This window comes from Eleutherodactylus coqui, chromosome 6, assembly GCF_035609145.1.
Source record: "Eleutherodactylus coqui strain aEleCoq1 chromosome 6, aEleCoq1.hap1, whole genome shotgun sequence".
Taxonomy (NCBI): Eukaryota; Metazoa; Chordata; class Amphibia; order Anura; family Eleutherodactylidae; genus Eleutherodactylus; species Eleutherodactylus coqui.
In genome coordinates, this window is record NC_089842.1 from 145,886,861 (window position 1) to 145,907,243 (window position 20,383).

A 20,383-nucleotide genomic window follows, 5' to 3' on the forward strand; every position below is an offset into this window, starting at 1 on the left:
TGCTTGAGTGGGCGGGGCCTGACACAGATTCAAAGAGGGCCAAAGAAAGACTGCTTGTGTCAGGCACCGCCCCCTCAGACCCTACGCAAGGAATATCACAGTGTATCAGTTCTTCTTGGAATGTTCCATCAAGCCGATATACGTCGTCCTCATCTGCAGGGGGGGGGGGGGGGGGAGGATGGAAGAGCCAGGAGCAGGAACTGAGCTCCCGCCCCCTCTCTGCCTCCTCTCCCCCCTCTGCACTATTTGCAATGGGGAAAGGTGGGATGGGGGTGGGGCTAATTCTTGGAACTTAGCCCCACCCCTGTCCCGCCTTCTTTCATTGCAAATAGTGCAGAGGGACGGAGAGGAGGCAGAGAGGGGGCGGGAGCTCAGTTCCTGCTCCTGGCTCTTCCATCCTCCCCCCTTCAGATGAGGACACCGTATATCGGCTCGGCGTGAAAACCCAACCGATATACGTTCGTCTGAATCCACCCTTATTGAACCGGCCCTGCAGCACAAAAATTACAGTAATATGCATAGACACGTGCAAAACCCTGATCATATCCCTCTCCAAACCTCATTCATGTGCAAAAACACTGTGCTGCGGCGAGCGTATTTGCGCAAACTCTTTTGTGAAGCTGCCCATAAGCTGCAAGATGCACAAATATGAACCCAACTCTTTTCAATGGGGGGTGTCAAAGATTTTTTAAAGAAGTACACCTAAATCAGGTAAAATCAAATACAAGAGTCACCAGTGACTTAACCCGTAACCAAAACTCAGACACGACATCCGAATGTAGTTAATGGCAGTGAGGTTCTGGAAGTCCAGGCACCCGACACTGTAATTTTATTGAGAGGAAAGGTATTACTAACATATAGGTATGGGAAGGATTATACAAATGACATGTATGCAAGATATAAGATTATATGCATTGTTGGCTGAAATATGATTTTCTCAGGCTCCAAATATCATACACATTAGCGTTGTTTTTCTGCATGGCACCACCATGCATGCACAAGTACACCCATGTGAAACCGGGCCTTAGAGTGTTAACTCTTTACTTTCCAGAGTGCATAATGATTACCAGGTCTTCTGTTTTACACCCTTTACTAAACTACAAGCCAATCCAAGCAATTAGAGGTAAATAGGTGGGTGGATTGTGTGCTGGAGGACTCCACCCAGTGGGCATATAAAAGTCAGAGAGCAGTAGTAGGTACATTAGAGCAGACAGTCACAGGAGTTCTTGCTTCAACAGTGTTTGAACGGAACAGGATTTCTCGGTACTAGACCAACCATAGCCATCCTTCTCTCCAGAACCTCATCTTATTCCCTGAGACAGCCACTACTACAATCACCATGAGTTGCCTGGTCCGCCAGAACTACCACCTGGATAGTGAGGATGGAGTCAACCGCACTGTCAACCTCATGCTGAAGGTGTCCTATGCCTACCTGTCCTTGGTGAGTCTGTGCACAAGCTTCAGAAACCTGTAGTTACTAAACTGTTCTGGCATTGCTAACTGGTGTGTTCCCTCTGCATTGGGGGTTGTAGTTCTTCACTGTACAATGTTCAGACTGCTACAAGGTCTGTGAACTGCTTCGTTCTATCACTATGAAGGGCCATATATTTTGCTTGAATCAAAATGGGTATGAATACAAGGTTATGTAGCTTCCTGGTCAGCAATGCAAAGACCATTCCCAAAACTAATGAGCATTTGCAGCATCCGAGGAGCAGGCCCTCAGCCGAGGAGACAGCAGGGTAGAGAAATGGCCTTGTCATGGGGCTCTACCATCTCACTATGGGTGGCTAGGGACCTTACCATGGGGGGAGACCAACAATTAGTAACCAAGGTTACCTTTAAATCCTGTCACTGATGCCAACGTTCCATCTTCTGCGGCGGATCACTCCGATAGAATAAAGTAGTTGAGTATTTTCCGTTTACTTAGACTCCTTGGGCAGTAACCATAAACAGTTCTTGCGTACTATTTGCATAATGTCGGAGCGGTGAGGGTTCCCGGGGCATTATGAATCCAGTCCTAATTCTCTGTAGGAGCTTTCCTCCCAGTTAAACTCTCTACTGCTGAACACTCTCACACTTGCATTTTCTTTTCTTTGTCCTTCACTCCTAACTAACTTTAGGCCGCCTGCACACGGGTGGAAATCCCGCAGCGGGGTTATCCGTGGGATTTCCGCCTCTGAAAGACTGCATAGGAGTGCATTACAACACGCATTCCTATGCAGACAGCTGCGGTTTGGCCGTGCGAAATGTCACGCAGCAAACAAACCATGGCATGCCCTATTTCTGTGCAAGGCTCGCAGAGCCTCGCACAGAAATGTCACCCGGCTCCGGTCTGTGCATGCGCCGGCTGCCCGGCAAATGAAAGAGTCGGGGCTGCCAGGCGTGGGTGAGTACGCACTCCTCCCTGCAGGCGCTGAGGTCCGGTCCCACGGCGAGAATTCTCGCCGCTGGATTTGACCCGCCCATCTGCAGGCGGCCTTAGACATCTCCATCAACTCATCACATCAGGTGAACACAGACCAACAGCTAGATAGTTGGATACATTTTCCAGACAACACCAGATATTAACCGTTTCATGCCTGCAAACTCCAATACACACATCTGCAGTCCACATTTATGACAGTAATACAAGACAAACTTAAAACATGCATTCTGATGTGTGGGAGGGAACCCTAAACTGTAGGCCACTACACATTAATAAATGGTAACGTCTGTATTAATAAAACTATGGAAGTGAAGCTGCTTTCAATTTAAAAAAATATATATTTTAAAGGGGTTGTCCCGCAAAAGCAAGTGGGGTTCAGCACTTCTGTATGGCCATATTAATGCACTTTGTAATATACATCGTGCATTAAATATTGGCCATACAGAAGTTATATACTTACCCCCTCCGGTGTTGGCGTCCCCGTCTCCATGGTGCCGACCGAAGCCTTCTTCTGCCTGGAGTAGACTCGCTTGTGCAGTCTGCTTCTTCTGTTCCACTGAAGGGGCCGCTCCAGCGTGCCGCACAGGTCTTCTGCGCATGCGCAGAAGACCTCTGCGGCGCGAGCACGCCGGAGCGGGACAGAAGAGGGCAGACTGCACAAGCGCGTCTAATCCAGGCAGAAGAAGGCTTCGGTCGGCGCCATGGAGACGGGGACTCCAACACCGGAGGGGGTAAGTGTATAACTTCTATATGGCCAATATTTAATGCATGATGTATATTACAAAGTGCATTTATATGGCCATACAGAAGTGCTTAACCCCACTTGCTTCTGCGGGACAACCCCTTTAATGTTTCACTCTTCAATTCTTTTTTTAATATCTTAATGTTTCACTCTTCTCAAGCCCCATGATCCATTCATATAGTTCAGCTGAGTGCACAGTAGTAGCACACTACTTAAACAAGTCCTTAAAGGATCTATGAAGAATCTCTCCCTAAGGTAATGGCCGGGGAATTAAGCTGAAAGGCTGGTATTCATGGCCAGCAAAAAAAATAACTGCTGGCTATCTTTTTCCCTTTACCTCTAGCTGTGCAGCAGCCAGAAGTCTGTCTCTCACTGCTGGGGCCACTGAGGGGGTGCAACTACTAGTTGTGGCCACTAGAATAACTAAGGCAAAAACAGGTTTTGATGAGCCATGCCCCAAACCACACCTCTTAAAGGAGATGTCCCGCGCCGAAACGGGTTTTTTTTTTTTTAAACCCCCCCCCCGTTCGGCGCGAGACAACCCCGATGCAGGGGTTAAAAAAACCACCCGCACAGCGCTTACCTGAATCCCGGCGGTCCGGTGACTTCAATACTTACCGCTGAAGATGGCCGCCGGGATCCTCTATCTTCGTGGACCGCAGCTCTTCTGTGCGGTCCACTGCCGATTCCAGCCTCCTGATTGGCTGGAATCGGCACGTGACGGGGCGGAGCTACACGGAGCTACACGGAGCCCCATAGAGAACAGCAGAAGACCCGGACTGCGCAAGCGCGGCTAATTTGGCCATCGGAGGCCAAAAATTAGTCGGCACCATGGAGACCAGGACGCTAGCAACGGAGCAGGTAAGTAAAAAACTTTTTATAACTTCTGTATGGCTCATAATTAATGCACAATGTATATTACAAAGTGCATTATTATGGCCATACAGAAGTGTATAACCCCACTTGCTGCCTCGGGACATCTCCTTTAACTTTGGTAGTGTCTGCAAACACATGAAGAAAGTGTTTGTGTTTTGTTTTTTCTCAGTAGACCAAAATTGCCCATTAGTCTATGGCAGCAAACCTATGGCACACGCCGCCGGCCGCTCACCATGTTAGTAAATACCAGCAGGAGCAGAAGCTCTCCTGCCGGTGTTTACTCACTGTCCTGCTAGCGGCGCTGATCCGATGCACACTGTGATGTCAGTGTGTGGCTGGGATCTGCCTTCCCCCGACATCTCCTCTTAGGTTCCGCGAGAGCAGGGGAGGAGGCGTCCAGCAGCACACGGTTACAGTGTGCACCTGCGATCAGCGCTGCTGGCGGTGCACCAGGCAGAAGAACAGCAGAGCTTCCATGCGGAGGAGGGGGTAAGTATAGGCCTCAGAGGGGGCACTGTCACTGGGGGGGGGGGGGGGGCACAATTACAACTGGGGGATGTGACTTATGCTGGGGGATGTTTACATATGGCAGAAATGGGCAGGGCTGTTTCAAAATAGGGAGGGTGCAAATTTTGACTGGTTTTTAGATACAGAAATGCTGGAGAATTTGCAACAAACTTCTGCTGAAGACACTTGGTGCCGCATTTTTGGCAATGTTAACCGCTCACTGATTTTTTTGGGGGGGAGGGCTTGCAATAGAAGCCCTACCCTGAAAATCAGTCCCAGCTAGGCAGAATAGAGAAAAAAAGAAAGTAACTCACCTAGCCACTGCAGTCCGGAATCAGCCCAGATCAATGGCAGAGACTAGCGTCCCGGCCTGCAGCTACTAGGTGAGTATTGCTTTTTTTTTTTTTCTCTTCAGCATCCTTTGTATGCCAGCGCTGCTGAAACCAGGTGGAATTTGCAGTAAACGCAGCGTTGAAAAACACTGCATTTCTGCAAACTCCCTGTGTGAGGTAGGCCTTATAGGCAGTGGCCACAGACAGCAGGGAGGGCACAGTGCCGGGGGGACAGCTGGTTAGCTGCAGTAACTGTGCTGGAACAGAGCACCGGCTAACTCGCATGGCACAGCGATTCAGGCAGAAATGGAGTGTGGCACTTTCTAGGACCTTAACCTATTGAGCCAATCGGGAGCTAGGGGTGTGAGGGGCGTTCTCCATTGAAGCCCTGTCAAACCCCTAGCTTCGGTGGTGTCCAGATACAATAATACCCACTCTTGATACTACTTTGCTGTAGAAATTGTGCCACTTAGTGTCTTGTTGTGCACGTATAGCCCAACCTAAGGGTAGGCCTTCAGTAGTGTATCAGCAGGGGTTTGCCTGGGACCCCCACCAATTAGCAGTTTGCTGAGCCACTGTGCTTATGCACAGAGATGATTTCTGCAGGAGGCAGACAGCTCCATTCTCTCTGTAGTGGCCAGGCTTGGTATTGCAGGCCAAGTTTCCATTTATTTCAATTGAAACAGTCAGCAATGCCAAGCCTGGCCACAACAGGAACAGTGTCTGCTTTGTGCAGAAATCAGCTTGGTGCACTAATGCTGCAGTGTAGAAAATGGCTGACTCGTAGGGATCCTTGGCAACAGACCCTTAATCTACTATTGATGCCTTAGTCTGAGGATAGACTCTAAATAGTTTACAACTTGACAACCCCCTAGGATTGGGGGTTTTTTTTGTTTTTTTTGTTAAAGTTCCTCATGAGGGGAACCTTCATCTCCAATATTGGTTTTTCAAAGCTACACTGTTGCAATATGGCCCAAAATATTTTTTATCTTAGGAATTCTACTTTGACCGGGATGATGTGGCGCTGGCAAAGTTCTCAAAGTTTTTTCATGAACAATATGAAGAAAAGCAAGAGCAGGCTGAGAAACTTCTGAAGTTCCAGAATAAACGTGGAGGACGGATAGTTTTTCAAGGCATCCAGGTAAGAATGTCTATGGGGCTTGGACATGTACACAAGGACACTGCCCTGATGTGCAGGAAACTATACCAAGTGGGTAGCTACGTGTCTTGGAGGTATGGAGTGTTGGCTGCCAGTGGCTAGCTTCAGGAAGCATCCATCCATACATTCTTCTATCCAGATGATGAAATAACTTGACCTATATTGTACAAATTTGCAAGTTATTTCTGCACCTAGTAAAATGGAGGGAATATGCCACTTGAGGCTATGTATTGTAGAAAACTACTTGTCTTGCACTATTAGAATTTGTCCCCTCTATTCTAGAAGCCTGAGGCTGATTGGGGGAATGGCACCAGTGCTATGGAGCATGCCTTGAAACTTGAAAAAAGTGTGAACCAAGCTCTTCTGGACCTTCACAAGATTGCATTTGACCATGCTGACCCTCATGTAAGTGTGAATTTCTTGGATGTTAGCAATATGCAAAATATTCACAGCTTTAGGAAGGAGGTTGTGTAACTTTAAATTATACAAATGAAAAAGCCAAACCAAGCCACACTAGCATTTCTTCAAAAGTGGTCAAGGGCACTCTAACATAAATAACTTCAATGTATGGTGAAGAACCCCTTGTATCTTAAAAGGGTTTTCATTACAAATACCCCATCCAACCAATGGGCCCAGTCTAAATTAAAGTAGGGATTTTGCCTGTCCTGGGGCCCAAAGAAGCAGCTGAGAGCTGCCACTGACTTCCAAGTGGACCGTCTGGTGAAGTCAAGTGTCCGCTGTGGCAAATCAGAGGCCAGTGCCGCAGTACATGCTTACCAGGAGTATATATGGGGTCGTAGTGGCCTCTGGCTGCAGTGGACACTACTACCGCTGGGCCGTCTACCCAGAAGCTGCAGTTGGAGGAGATTCTATTGCAATTTTAAACCTGCAACTGTACACTGCTGTTAAATTTTCATAGATAATATCCATAGTTAAGTGTTGCTTTCCTCTTTTCAATGTGGTGTGACTCTATAGTATATTGCTCAATCACTGCTGTCAGACACTCCAAAAAGTGACCCTCTGAGCCTGGGCAAAGGGCCACACAAGCTTCTGACTACCTGTTGCACACTGGGTATTAGTAGATATCATGATTTAGATACTTCACCTGTTTTGACTAACCAGTGCTGTCCATAGCAGTACTGACCAGTCAGAGCAGCATCTAGTATCTTGGACTACTGAAGGACTGAAACCATCTTTATCCAGGCCTGGAAGGGCTCTGTAATGAGAATGGTGATGCTTGGTTGTCTATGCATTTCTCTAAGGCTGCGTGAGTGGAGTGTCTGTATGAATGCTGACCAGCTAGGGGCCAATTACTACTGAGGCTGATGGGTGGAGCATTGTTACTACTGGGGCCACTATGGGGAACACTCTTATTATTGGAGCCACTCTGAGGGCTATTACTACTGGGGCTATTATAGGGGTGGGGCACTATTACTACTGGGGCCCCTATAGAAATCATTATGGGGGCCACTATTAATACTACAGCCAGTATGGGGGTCACTATTACTATACTGTCTTACAACTACAATCACACCTTTGAAGACACCCATAAGGCTGATGTGGCCCTTGGTGAAAATGAGTTTGATGCCCCTTCCCTAAGGTGTAACAAGGATAATGTCAGCTTTAAGAAGACTAGTTGTTAGTATTCATAGTACCAGTATTTCTGGTGGCACAATGCACCAAATATAATATGATATAGTGAAGGACATCACATGTAACTCACTGAAGAAGCTGTGGTAGTTTGAGTTGGTCAAAATATTGAAGCAGCTGTGGTGACGTTACCATCATGTGATCAGGGGCGGAGCTCTAGTGATTCAGCTGGATGTGGATTTGTGGCTGGGATAAAGGAGTCACTCATGTAATAAGGGGTGGAGCACGTCACTCACTCATGGACAGGTGGTCTATTAGTATCTGCTCAGGGATGAAGGACCGACGTCACCATGTGATCAGGGGCAAAGCATGTAACTCGCTCAGGCAGGTGGTCGTTGGTATTTTGATGCTGCAGGATTAACATGGGGAATAAGTGTAGCTAGAGAATCTCCCTTTTTGTTTTTTTTTTTTTTTTTTTTTTTTTTTGACACTGTTCAGCAGATTGTTGTAGGTTTAGCCTCTATTTCCCCCTTCCCCAGAAAAAAACAGGGCTGCCATTGATACTTAATCCATTAAGCTTCTGACATGCCAGGTGCCTTGTCTGACATTCTTATGCGCTACTACAACTCCTGAGCAAGTGGTCTGTATTAAGGACATCCTCTTTACAACAACACTGGCAACTGATTTGACACTAACTTGGTCTGAAATGCTTGCTCATCATAGAGGAATACAATGTGCTGAAATGTCTAATATCACTTTTACATACAGATGTGTGACTTCCTGGAAACTGAATATCTTGAGAAGGAGGTGAAAGTGATCAAGAAACTAGGAGACCATATCACAAACCTGAAGCGTGTAAAGGCAACAGAGGTTGGCATGGGAGAATACCTGTTTGACAAGCTGACTTTGGGAGATGACATTGACTAATGTCCTACTTCTGTATAGCTGTATTATATGCAAGAGCTGTAGTGTTACAAGTGATCCGCGTTTTTGTAAAAATAAACTGCTGGAAACTGTCTCGTTCTGGTGTCAGTTTACTAAAACTCTAAACTTAATGAGATGAGCGAGCACCAAAATGCTCAGGTGCTCGTTACTCGAGCCAAGCTTTTTGTAATGCTCGAGCTCGTTTCGAGTAACAAACCCCACTGAAGTCAATGGGAGACACAAGCATTCTTCAAGGTGACCGATGCTCCGAGAGGGTGTAGCTGCATGCATTGTGTTCAATAGAGCTGTGGCTGCTGCCGGCGGCTCCATTGAAAACCATGATCTGCCAGCACCCATGAAATGTGTTTCATGGAAGGGCTTTACATATAAGCCCTTCCCTGAAAAGCAGGAATTTTAGTGTTAAAAAAAAAAGGCAGGTGTTTCCTTCCTACCCACTAGCAAAGAATTCCCTGCTGCTACATCTGCCACATCTGTGACAGATGCAGCAGAGGAATTCAATTCCTTACTGCAGCTGTCACACACAACAGCTGCAGAAGAGTATCCTGCTGCCGGCTCCCTGTCAAAAAAAAAAAATGCACCACTTGCCTCACTTTAGCTGCTGGGGCTCAGTCGCATTTTCTCTGTGGTCCGGTTCTATCAGCAGGCGGGGATTTAAAATCCCCAACTGGTTAAAGAACTCATTGTGATTTGGCTGAGCGCCTCAGCCAATCAGACAGCTCTCACCAAATGAATGATGGGTTAGAGCTGTCTGTGATTGTGATGAGGCGCTCAATCAGATCTTTCAGCAGATGGGGATTTTAAACCCCCACCTGCTGATAGATCAGCACTACAGAGTCAGGGACAGCACAGAAGATGCAGCTGAGCCCCAGCAGCTGAAGGGAGTTTTTTTTTTTTTTGTTTTTTTGTTTTACCCTGCACTACTTTTACTGTTTTTTTTTTTTTTTTTTTTTTTTTTTTTTTTTTTTTTTACACATTCCTGCTTTTCAGGGAAGGGCTTATATGTAAAGCCCTTCCATGAAAAAATTCAGGGGTGCCGGCAGAACATTGCCTTCGAAGGAGCCGTCGGCAGCAGCCGCTGCTCCGTTGAAAACAATGCATGAAATTTGTCTTGCACTGCGTGGTGCTCGCTCGAGTAACTAGTACTTTCAAGTATGCTAATGAGCAAACTAGCATCAAGCTCAGACTAACATGCTCGCTCATCCCTATTACTGATGTATATGGGATGGGGCATAAGTTCTCTAGTGGAGTGGCCACTAATATATTTTATCTCTTTTAAATCTCTGAGCTGGTCAGCAATTTGACTGCAACAGGGGTAATATTATAGAGCCTATCCTGGAACAGTGAGCCATTCCATGTGTTGGCTCTAAGCTGTTGCTCCACATGGGCATAATGCAGCAATGTAATCAAGGCTAACACATTTATTCCTAGCAAGCCAAAGCAACACTACACTAATGTAAGTCACAATGACTATTACTTTAAATTCCTGACATGACTTGTACTGGCCCTGAAGTGACTAGGAGTCTAAGTGAATAGAGCTCTATCATCTAGGGAGGTGTACCTGTCCATTTACCCTAAGGCTGGATTCAGACAAACGTATATCGGCTGGGTTTTCACACCGAGCCGATATACGTCGTCTCTCTCTGCAGGGGGGAGCCTGGAAGAGCCAGGAGTGGTGCTCTGAGCTCCTGCCTCCTCTCCACCCCTCTGCACTATTTGCAATGGGGAGAGGCAGGAAAGAGGCAGGGCTAATTCTTGGAAATTGGCCCCACCCCACCTCCTTTCATTGCAAATAGTGCAGATGGGGTGGAGAGGAGGCAGAAAGGGGGCGGGAGCTTAGTTCCTGCTCCTGGCTTTTCCATTATCTCCCCCCACCGATGACACCGTTAGAGATGAGCGAGCACCAAAATGCTCGGGTGCTCGTTATTTGGGATGAAATTTTCGCAATGCTCGAGGGTTCGTTTCGAGTAACAAACCCCATTGAAGTCAATGGGCAACCCGAGCATTTTTGTATATCGCCGATGCTCGCTAAGGTTTTCGTTTGTGAAAATCTGGGCAATTCAAGAAAGTGATGGGAACGACACAGTGACGGATAGGGCAGGCGAGGGGCTACATGTTGCGCTGCATCTCAAGTTCCCAGGTCCCACTATTAAGCCACAATAGCGGCAAGAGTGGGCCCAACCCCCCCCCCCCCCCCCCCGCACTGTCAGCATAAAGATCGTTCTCCTCTGCCATAGCTGTAACAGCTGTGGCAGAGAAGAACGATGTTTGCCCATTGAATTCAATGGAGCTAGCAATACAGCAGGTTCCACTGAAAGCAATGGGCTGCCGGTGATCGCAGGATGAATTGTCAGGAAGGGCTTAAATATATAAGCCCTTCCCTGCAATTCATCCAGAAATGTGTTACAATAAAAATATATACCGGCGTATAAGGCAACGGGGCGTATAAGACGACCCCCCCCCCCCCCCCCTCCCCAACTGTCACCTTATACGCCGGCAATACAGTTGAGAAAAGAATAAAAATCATTACTCGCTACTTCTGACGTTCTGCGCCGCTCCTGCAGGCTGTCGCTCCCTCCTGGTCCACGGCAGAGCATTGCTTTCTGGACGCAGGACTTGAAATCCCCGCCTCCAGAAACACAGCCAATCACAGACATTCAATGACATCATTGTCATTGGCTGTGATTGGCTGAAGGCACGTGTGTTTCTGGCAGCGGGGATTTAAAGCCCTTCGTAGAGAAAGCAATGCTCTGCCGGTAACCAGGAGGGAGCGACAGCCTGCAGCAGCGGCGCAGAACACCAGAAGTGAGTAATGATTTTTATTCTTTGCTCCACTGTATTGCCGGCGTATAAGGTGACAGTTGGGGGGTCGTCTTATACGCCCCGTCGCCTTATACGCCGGTATATATTTTTATTGTAACACATTTCTGGATGAATTGCAGGGAAGGGCTTATATATTTAAGCCCTTCCCGACAATTCATCCCCGCGCACGCCGGCAGCCCATTGCTTTCAGTGGAACCTGCTGTATTGCCGGCTACATTGAATTCAATGGGCAAACATCATTCTTCTCTGCCACAGCTGTGACAGCTGTGGCAGAGAAGAATGATTTGTCTTCTATATGTTCTCAATGGGTTCGGCGCTGCTGCCCCCGGCCCCATTGAGCGCATATAGAGAAGAGAACAGAAATCGCAGATCGCACCTATGTGCCTAAGAAGGACCGTTGGGGTTCTTGAAACCTAAAATACTCCTAACACTCTCCCTATAGCAGCTCCACCAAGATACCACTTTCCCTGAACTAATGTCAATATGCATCTGTGGCGAGCCGCGGGAGGGGCCGATTTATATACTCGGGTGACACCTGATCTCGCCAGCCACTCACTGCAGGGGGGTGGTATAGGGCTTGAACGTTGCAGGGGGAAGTTGTAATGCCTTCCCTGTCTTTCTATTGGCCAGAAAAGCGTGCAAATTTCTCAAAGAAGAAAATGAAAGTAACCCGAACACCGCGTGGTGCTCGTTACCAGTAACGAGCATCTCGAACACCTTAATACTCGAACCAGTATCAAGCTCGGACGAGTATGCTCTCTCATCTCTAGACACCGTATATCGGCTCAGCATGAAAACCGAGCCGATATACGGTCATCTGAATCCACCCTAAGCCAGTTTATCATATTTCTGAGCTGCCCCAGTAAACATGTTAATGAAGTGTCTAGGATCACTAATTGCTGAATGGTGGTATTTGGTCTCCCTGTAATGGATTGAATTGCCATGACCAGTTTCTGTACATGTACTCAGGCAATACTATACCAAGGAACTTGTGCAATGGTAAGAACTTGGCTGCAAGAAAGTACAACTTTTTAATTGTATAGACAAACTGTCATTTGTGTTAATGCCACCATATAAAAAAACACACAATAAATATAAATCATACAACATGCTGGAAGGGGAAGTGACATCTCCATAATTGTAAAGCCAAATATCTTAATTTACACAGTGAAATCTGCAGATCTCATTTGAGGCAAAGAAACCACCTGAAGCATTGTCCTGTGGAGTGTAAATAAAAGCCTTTTAAATACTTCAGGTTTGATGGGAAGCACTAGCTGAAAACTAATAGAGCAAATTATATAATGGAGGGCTCTGCATGTCCTCTGTGTTTTGGATCTGTTGCAGGATTTGACTAGACTGCCCTGTGAATTGGGCCTTATTCCAAGACCTATTGCATGGTTCCATTGGCTGACTAAACTAGAAGCTACACTCTATGGCATTGTACTGATGCCACAACCTGCACATGGACTGTCATGCCGGCCACCTTTCCGTTAACATTTCACGTTAATTCTCAGTAGACTGGATGTATATCCCAGGTGTCTTGTTCAAACTCTCCCATATTGCTGCAGAGGTTCTCTAATATGTTGAGATCTTGGTCCCGTCTTCATTCTGTCTGGCTTCTTAGTTTATTCAAAACTTTGTTCTTTGCTCTTTTCATGTGAAAGATCATTTTTGCCATTTCATCTGAAAAACTCTAGAATAAAAAAATTTCATGCCAAAGTCAGTTCTCTGCCACTACACCGTTTATTTCTTATATATTTCAGTTCAAATTTTTTTTCATTAGATTATAATAAATTTACAGGCCAGTCCTCCCTCACATGCACACTACTACATAATTAAAGGGAACCCATCAGATTGCTTAGCAAAAACCTAAATTAGACATGTAACTGTTTGTCAAATCGCTATATATTGTCATGCATGCCCTGCATTGTACTACAATTAGGCAAAAAGTCAGATTTTTTTTTTTTTTTTTTTCCTGCACAGGCACAATTACTCTGGTTTGGATAGACTGGCATATCTTCTATCCTCTGAAATCCCACGCAGATGCTATAGCAAAAGATGCTTGCGTACTAGCGTCCATTTACTTGCGCTCGTGTTATGTTGAATGCTTGCGCACTGTCTTAGCCATTACTTGCAGGGTCACCTGATAACAGGTGCCATCTACTTGCTGGGCTGCATGCGCTTAAGCACCTTAACAGTGTCATTAGTCAGGTGACCCTGTGAATAATGGGCACATTCAGCTCAGCAGCTAGACAGCGTCTGTCAGGGGACCCTGTGAGTTATGACCGAGAGTGCCTGCACACTCGGCTCATGAAGTGACTGTAAAGGTGGACACTAGTGCACAGCGCCTCTGTGGGATTCTATCAGAGGATGGAAAAGTTAATGCCTGTCCATAAAGACCAGGGGTGTCCCGTTATGATGGGTTTTGCTGTCCAGGAAAGAGGGTTTCTTTTGTTCCACACGTCTTCTAGGCACACTTTGCTAACGGCAGTTCCTCTGGAGAGGTTAGGGTGGCACAGGTTCTTGCATCACTGTAGTTGCATTGTGTACCTTCTTGGCTCCTCCTGTAACCAATATTATCAGAAGCAGTACTTGTGGTCCGACTTACCTTTACAACAGGTTCTTCTATGTGGCTATCTACAGTTTGCTCTGGTTTCTTCTGAAAATAAAGAACACTCCATGGTTTATTCTATCAGACTGCTATAAAAAGTTACTTAACTTCCACTAAAAGCTGGACTGGCCTACATTTTGCTCACCATAATGGGCATGACTATATCCCCCACTATCTGCCACCATAGTGGGGGATATAGATATGTTAATTATCTGCCACCATAATGGGCATGGCTATATCCCCCACTATCTGCTAGCTATTGAAGTGTTTTCAGTGAATCATTTCACCAGGTTAAGTTTTGCTTCAGACAATTTTTGTAGAATAGAGACCCATTCTCCCATTGTATTCTACAAACTGGCAAATCTGCTAATCGTCTGTGACCATGGCGAAGATGGATCCACCAGACTTCACAAAACGGTACTACCACCTGTGGTCTGCTACACATGGGGTTGTCTTACCACTAAACTTAGTTGCTGGGAGCAAGTATGAGTCAACAGAAGAAACGCAGCAAAAAGCCTCAAGTTGTCCAACAACTGTCCCCTAAAATGTGATACTGCTGGTAAATCACCTTTTTCTATAGCATGTACGTATTCTGCACCACTGAAAGGGTATAAGAAAAATGAGGTTGTGAATATGCTGAAAAGGTTGTAAACAAAACTATTGCTGTGCAAAACAGCAGCAACCTACCCAGATCAGAGATTTTTAAGGACTGCAGGCAAACTTTGTTTCCAGTGACTGCTATAATTGATCACAGGTTTATATTATACTAGCTGATATACCTGGCGTCACCCGAGTTAATTTGGTACAGGTATTTTACCGGTTTCCACAGAAAATTGTATAAAGTCATGGTTACTTCAGAAGAACAGAGAAATCAAATATGAATACACATGGAAGAGCATGAGTCTGCTCAGACTGCATGTACTGATGTCCCTCCCACTCGCCTCCACTTTTTACCCTTAAGGCATCATGTCCACGGGGAAAATAAAGCCTGCACGGATTTCTGCTGTGGATGCACTATAACTTCCTTATGTACTGTACTTTATAGCCTATCAGTATTTACACACGGAGGCCAGATTCTCCTCAGCATATGCACACAGATCAGGTACATTGTCAGCATACGCTTTGTTTTTCCTAGTTATTTTCTCAGAAGCCATAAAACCTATCATGTATTGCAGAATGTTTTCTTTTTCAGTTTTCCATGCTTAGAATGGAGTAAATCCCCCCCCCCCCTTATAACTTTTCCTATTTAGATGTAAAGAATGGTCATGGCAAATCTCATGTTTGTGTAGTACAGATGTGTGTTATTACATAGGCTTAGAATTGAGTAATCCCATTGCAGCTGTTTTACATTTCCTTTTTAGGTTCTAAACAATGGTGGTGACAAATTTTCAAGTTTGTACGGCAGTGGGAAGTTAGAGAATTAGTGGTGAGTCAGTGAGAACACAGACACCCCTCTACCCCCTGGTTTCATTGGTAATCCATCCGAAAGCAATTGAGGTAATTATTTCCATAGGAATCAATGTACATCCAATTATTTGTTCTAGACATTCCAAAAAACACACCAAACCCCATTTAACCCCTTCACGACCAATGACGTACCGGTACGTCATAGAGCCGCGGCGTATGTATGAAGAGAGATTGCGTGGCAATAGCGGCATTTAAATCCCCTGAACGATGTTCGGGGGTCCCGCACGCCCCCCCCCCCCCCCCCCGCGCGCGGTGAGATCGGGGGAGCCGTGCAGGTGTCATGGCAGCCGGGGGCCTAATGAAAGGCCCCGGGGCTGCCTTAACAGACTGCCTATCAAGCCATCCCGCCTCTCAAAAAGCAGTATGACGTAATGCTATAGCATTACGTCATACTGCAGGAGCGATCAAAGCATCGCATCTTAAAGTCCCCCAGGGGGACTTCAAAGTAATGTAAAAAAAAAATAATCAATGAAGTTTTTTTTAATTGAAAAAAAAAAAGTTGTAAAAGTTTAAATCACCCCCCTTTTGCCATATCCATTATTAAAAAATCTAAATAATAAATTAAAAATATGAACTTGGTATCGCCGTGTCCGTCAAAGTCCGGACTATCAAAGTAGTGCATTATTTTTCCCGCATGGTGAACGTTGTCCGGGTAAAAAAAATGAAGAACGCCAGAAATGCACTTTTTTAGTTACCCAGTCTTCCAGAAAAAAACGCAATAAAAAGCGATCAAAAAGTCGTATGTACTCCAAATTGGTGCTATAAGAAACTACAGGACATTATGCAAAAAATGAGCCCTTGCTCAACTACGTCGACGAAAAAATAAAGTTATTGCGCGCACAAAATAACGACAACAAATAATTGAAAAAAATGTAATGTCTTTGAAAAAAAGAGTATAGTAAAAAAAAAAGTATACAAGTTTGGTATCGTAGTAATCGTACTGACCCATAGAATAAAGTTATCATGTCGCTTTTGTTGCAGTTTGTGCGCCGTAGAAATAAGACGCACTAAAAGATGGCGAAATGTCGTGTTTTTTTTTCATTTTACTCCACTTAGAATTTTGTAAAAGTTTTTCAGTACATTATATGGTACTTTAAATAGCACCTTTAAAAAATACAACTCATCCTGCAAAAAACAAGCCCTCATACAGCGACGTCGATGGATAAATAAAGGAGTTACGATTTTTTTAAAGGGGGGAGGAAAAAGAAAATGGGCCGCGTCATTAAGGGGTTAAAAGAGAATAAATATGGTTTTTAATACCAAAAACAATAACTGAATATAAGACTGCTGTAAAGAATAAATGAACATTTAACCTTTTACTGTGTTTTATCCATGCTGTTACATAGGACTGCAGGTTACATTTACTACATTTGTCTTTAGCGTTATCACTGTGTTCTCTGTGCTGTTATATAGGACTACAAGTGGCATCATTATCAGTCCTCAGCATTATCATTGTGTTATCTGGGTAAACATGGCCACTTACATTACACTACAGTACTGTTTTACTAGCGCCCACAGCGATGCTGGAGAAGGGTGGGTAGCGTTTTAGCATCAGGAGGAGGAGACTCTGAGCAGGAGATCGACAATGAAACTAGAGGCAAAATTCTGGCTTGAAAAATCTGTGAAACTGGCTAAACTAGAAGACAATGAAACTAGAGGACTATATATATATATATATATATATATATGAGAGAGCATGTGACAAAGGTATATACTTGGTTATTTCATCAAAAGAAACCTTTTCCATTACTTTCCTCTTGATGGACAATACACTTACTGTCTGATAGATATTGAAATTGCATCTACACTGCTCAGTACTGCTGATATTATGTCTCTGTATGTTACAGAAATTTTTTCTTTTTCATGTGCAGTGTATAGCAGATAGTACAACAGCAATCTCACAACTTGCTGAGAGAGACCTCTGTTACAGATAGTCTACGGAGGAGGAAAACTGATGATCCATGCAAGACATAAGTCATATAGTCGCCAGAAAGTGTTATCCCTCATGTACACACTTGACAGTTTATCTTAAATGGCAGGTACACATTAACTCTTTGCTTAAGGTACCTTTTACATGGACTGATGCCTGAATAATCGCTCAAAAGAGCAATTTCGGGTGACCCCCGCCTAGTGTATATACATTCAGTGACAGGACACTGAGCAAGAAGTCACTCAGTTGTTCCGTTTCAGCTTCTCGCTCAGTGTAAACAAGAGTTGCTAAATATATAAACAACTACCGGTTTACATTGAATGGAGGGAAGAGGCCAGAACGATTCCAAGCCCGCCTTGCCTTCATTCACTTGAACAACTACCGCTACTGTGTAAAAGCACAGGAATAATAGTCGTACCATATAAAAGTACAGAACTTATTTATTCTGACTGTCAAATACAACTTTCTTTTCCTTGTTTTGTGTTCTCATAGACTCGCCCACCGAGATACTCGGACACAGCAGTCCCCACATGTCTGATACTTGTTTGCAGGAAGCTATGAAATCTAGAAAAGTAGCTGCTCATGTGACCAGACTTTTTCAAACAATCTCAATTTCCCAATATTTATTGCATTTTGTTAACGTTTTGTAAAACCGTATTAGCCTGTCTTCAGTTGTTTTTTTTTACATTTTTACACATCTTCCCATAGGCTCCCTGTTCCTGGCACATGCCCAGTTGGCTCCAGTGATTAAAATGGCCTTTGTGCAGGGAATTTGGAGCTCCGTATAAGAAAAATGGAGCTCTAAGTGTATAAACATATATTAAGAAATTAATCAGCACAGGGCAAAGTGATGCCATAGAGTTGAAATTCACTTTAGGTGTAAAGATACATCAAGGCCATTTCAGGCTTGAAGCAATATAACCGTTACCTAAACTAGATTACCCACTGAACTTGTAACTAGTATTGTACGAACCTTCATATACACCTGTAGATCCTCATAGATAGGAGACATGGAGTCCTCCCAGTCTTCATACACAACACCATAAGCCTTATTTTCATGTGTCCTAAGAAAACCACAAAGATATTATGGATAACTACATATAACGTACAAGACACACCTGGATTGGTTATATAGTATGCAACTACATGTTCTATATGTTAGTAGATTGACGAGTAAATGCATCACAGAAGGGGAAATAAAAAAGTAAAAACAATCACAGAAAATGGCCGTTACTTATTGACTGAGGAGTGTATATAGATGCATCCTCCTCTCACCATGCAGGTAGCTGCATGGTGAGAGGATGCATCTATATGCACTCCTCAGTCAGTAAGTAACGGCCATTTTCTGTGATTGTTTTTAATTCTTGATTTCCCCTTCTGTGATGCATTTATATTAGTGTAGGGACCCACTACAACGCAAGGAACCGTGAAGTGGTTAGTGGGCTCATGTATCTTAGCCAACATCCAACCATTGCCTTGCATTTATTATCTATCATTCACATGCAGTGTGGCATTAAGACTCCAGGGGGAGCCCAGGGTGGCAGTACCAATGTGGTTCACTGATGGATATGCAGGGCAACCCGCCGAATTATCATGGCGTCATTAATAGGTTGCTGGTCTGCATGGTGAACTACATATATCAGAATGGTCTGGCACCCTGTATCCACTATGTGTGGGAGTGTACACCAAGCATCCACCCCCCTCATTATCAGGAGGCAGTGTGAGTGGCTGTCTTATCGGTGCCCTCACAGGTGTTATTGGCTCCTCCATTTGGTAGTCAGCTACCTGCATGGTGAGAGGAGGATGCATCTATATGCATTCCTCAGTCAGTAACTAACGGCCATTTTCTGTGATTGTAGATTGATGAGTAAGGCCTACGCTGCTGACTTGTTAAGGTTGTATTGTGTGTGTACGTGAACAATAAACTATTCTTTTGATTCCTGTCCTTGAGTAAAGTCCCATTTACATAAAACGATTATCGCTCAAAATTCACTCAAACGATGTCTTTTGAGCGATAATCATTGTGTGTAAATGCTACCATCATTAGCTTTTCGGCCAAACGATCATTTTACGTTGAGTTTAAAATCCATTGTTAGGCTGGGCAGCTGAAAGCAGAGACCACACGCTGTGATTCTCCACGGGAGCGCTGTTAACATTGTTTTTAAGCTAAAGTCCCATGGCAGAAAAAGGGGCTGTATCGAGATAACAGACCACCTGCTATTGTCTGCATACAGCGAAGGGAGCCTCATTTACATGCAAATGACGTTAATAAGCTACTAATAGGCATTAGTGCCCAATATCAGCTTGTGCAAAATGATCGCTCAAACTATCATTCTCCCTATCTTTTGAACAAATTTTGACCTATCATTTTTGCGTGTAAAGGGGGCTTTAAGTTTGCACTGCTTTGGTTAGTTAGACTTGGATGAATTAGGTCCTGATCTTGTAATGATAATGATACTTACATTACTAGGTCTATTAATTCTTTCAACTCAAGGGCCACATTCCTGGCTTCATTCACACGACCTTCCATCGCAAGACGAGCACTGAACTGAACGCTGTGTATCTGTAGAACACTGAGGTCAATGCACTCCAAAGCCGCAGTACTAAAATGGAGGACAAATATACATTCAATTTCAGCAACATCAGGGAAACAAACATGAAAAATTAGGTTTACAAAAAAAAGAATTCGCAAGGCAACAAATATCTGAAAAAAATATGACCCTACTGAAATTTCTTTGCATGAACTGTGCACTTTAGGAACACAACTACTTAAACAGTTTGTTTTATAATACTGTGGTCCGTGCATATGATTACTCAGTCAAACCTCTATGTTGAAGTGATATGGCACCCAAAAATGTCTTAGTGCCCCTTTGATATGGAAACATGCAGATGGTTTTTCTGTTGAACTGTGGCATGCTGCATTGGATGCCATACTATAGAATATTACTTCTAGGGGAGTAGATTTCTGTAATGGAGTGC

The 20,383-nt window shown here is 44.6% G+C and overlaps 2 protein-coding genes across 3 annotated transcripts in view; one reads left to right on the forward strand and one right to left on the reverse strand.

Annotated features, from left to right (window-relative positions):
- The first annotated feature begins 1,219 nt into the window (after window positions 1-1,219).
- On the forward strand, window positions 1,220-8,612 carry LOC136631494 (ferritin light chain, oocyte isoform-like). The gene is made up of 4 exons (XM_066605795.1): window positions 1,220-1,441; window positions 5,877-6,023; window positions 6,324-6,446; window positions 8,400-8,612. Exons 1-4 carry the CDS (start codon window positions 1,340-1,342, stop codon window positions 8,556-8,558), a joined length of 531 nt encoding a protein of 176 aa, XP_066461892.1. The 5' UTR covers window positions 1,220-1,339; the 3' UTR covers window positions 8,559-8,612.
- Window positions 8,613-12,452: 3,840 nt separating this feature from the next.
- Window positions 12,453-20,383, reverse strand: part of LOC136632750 (circularly permutated Ras protein 1-like) — a 65,142-nt gene continuing 57,211 nt past the window's right edge. Inside the window, exons 21-24 of one of the 2 annotated variants that reach the window (XM_066607885.1) lie at window positions 19,867-20,007; window positions 18,378-18,468; window positions 14,005-14,052; window positions 12,453-13,089 (exon numbers count right to left, since the gene is read on the reverse strand). In XM_066607885.1, the coding sequence (XP_066463982.1) occupies window positions 13,000-13,089; window positions 14,005-14,052; window positions 18,378-18,468; window positions 19,867-20,007 (370 nt within the window). In that variant the 3' untranslated portion in view covers window positions 12,453-12,999. Of the gene's footprint in view, window positions 13,090-14,004; window positions 14,056-18,377; window positions 18,469-19,866; window positions 20,008-20,383 lie in introns of both variants that reach the window. The other variant, XM_066607884.1, reaches the window with a different exon arrangement.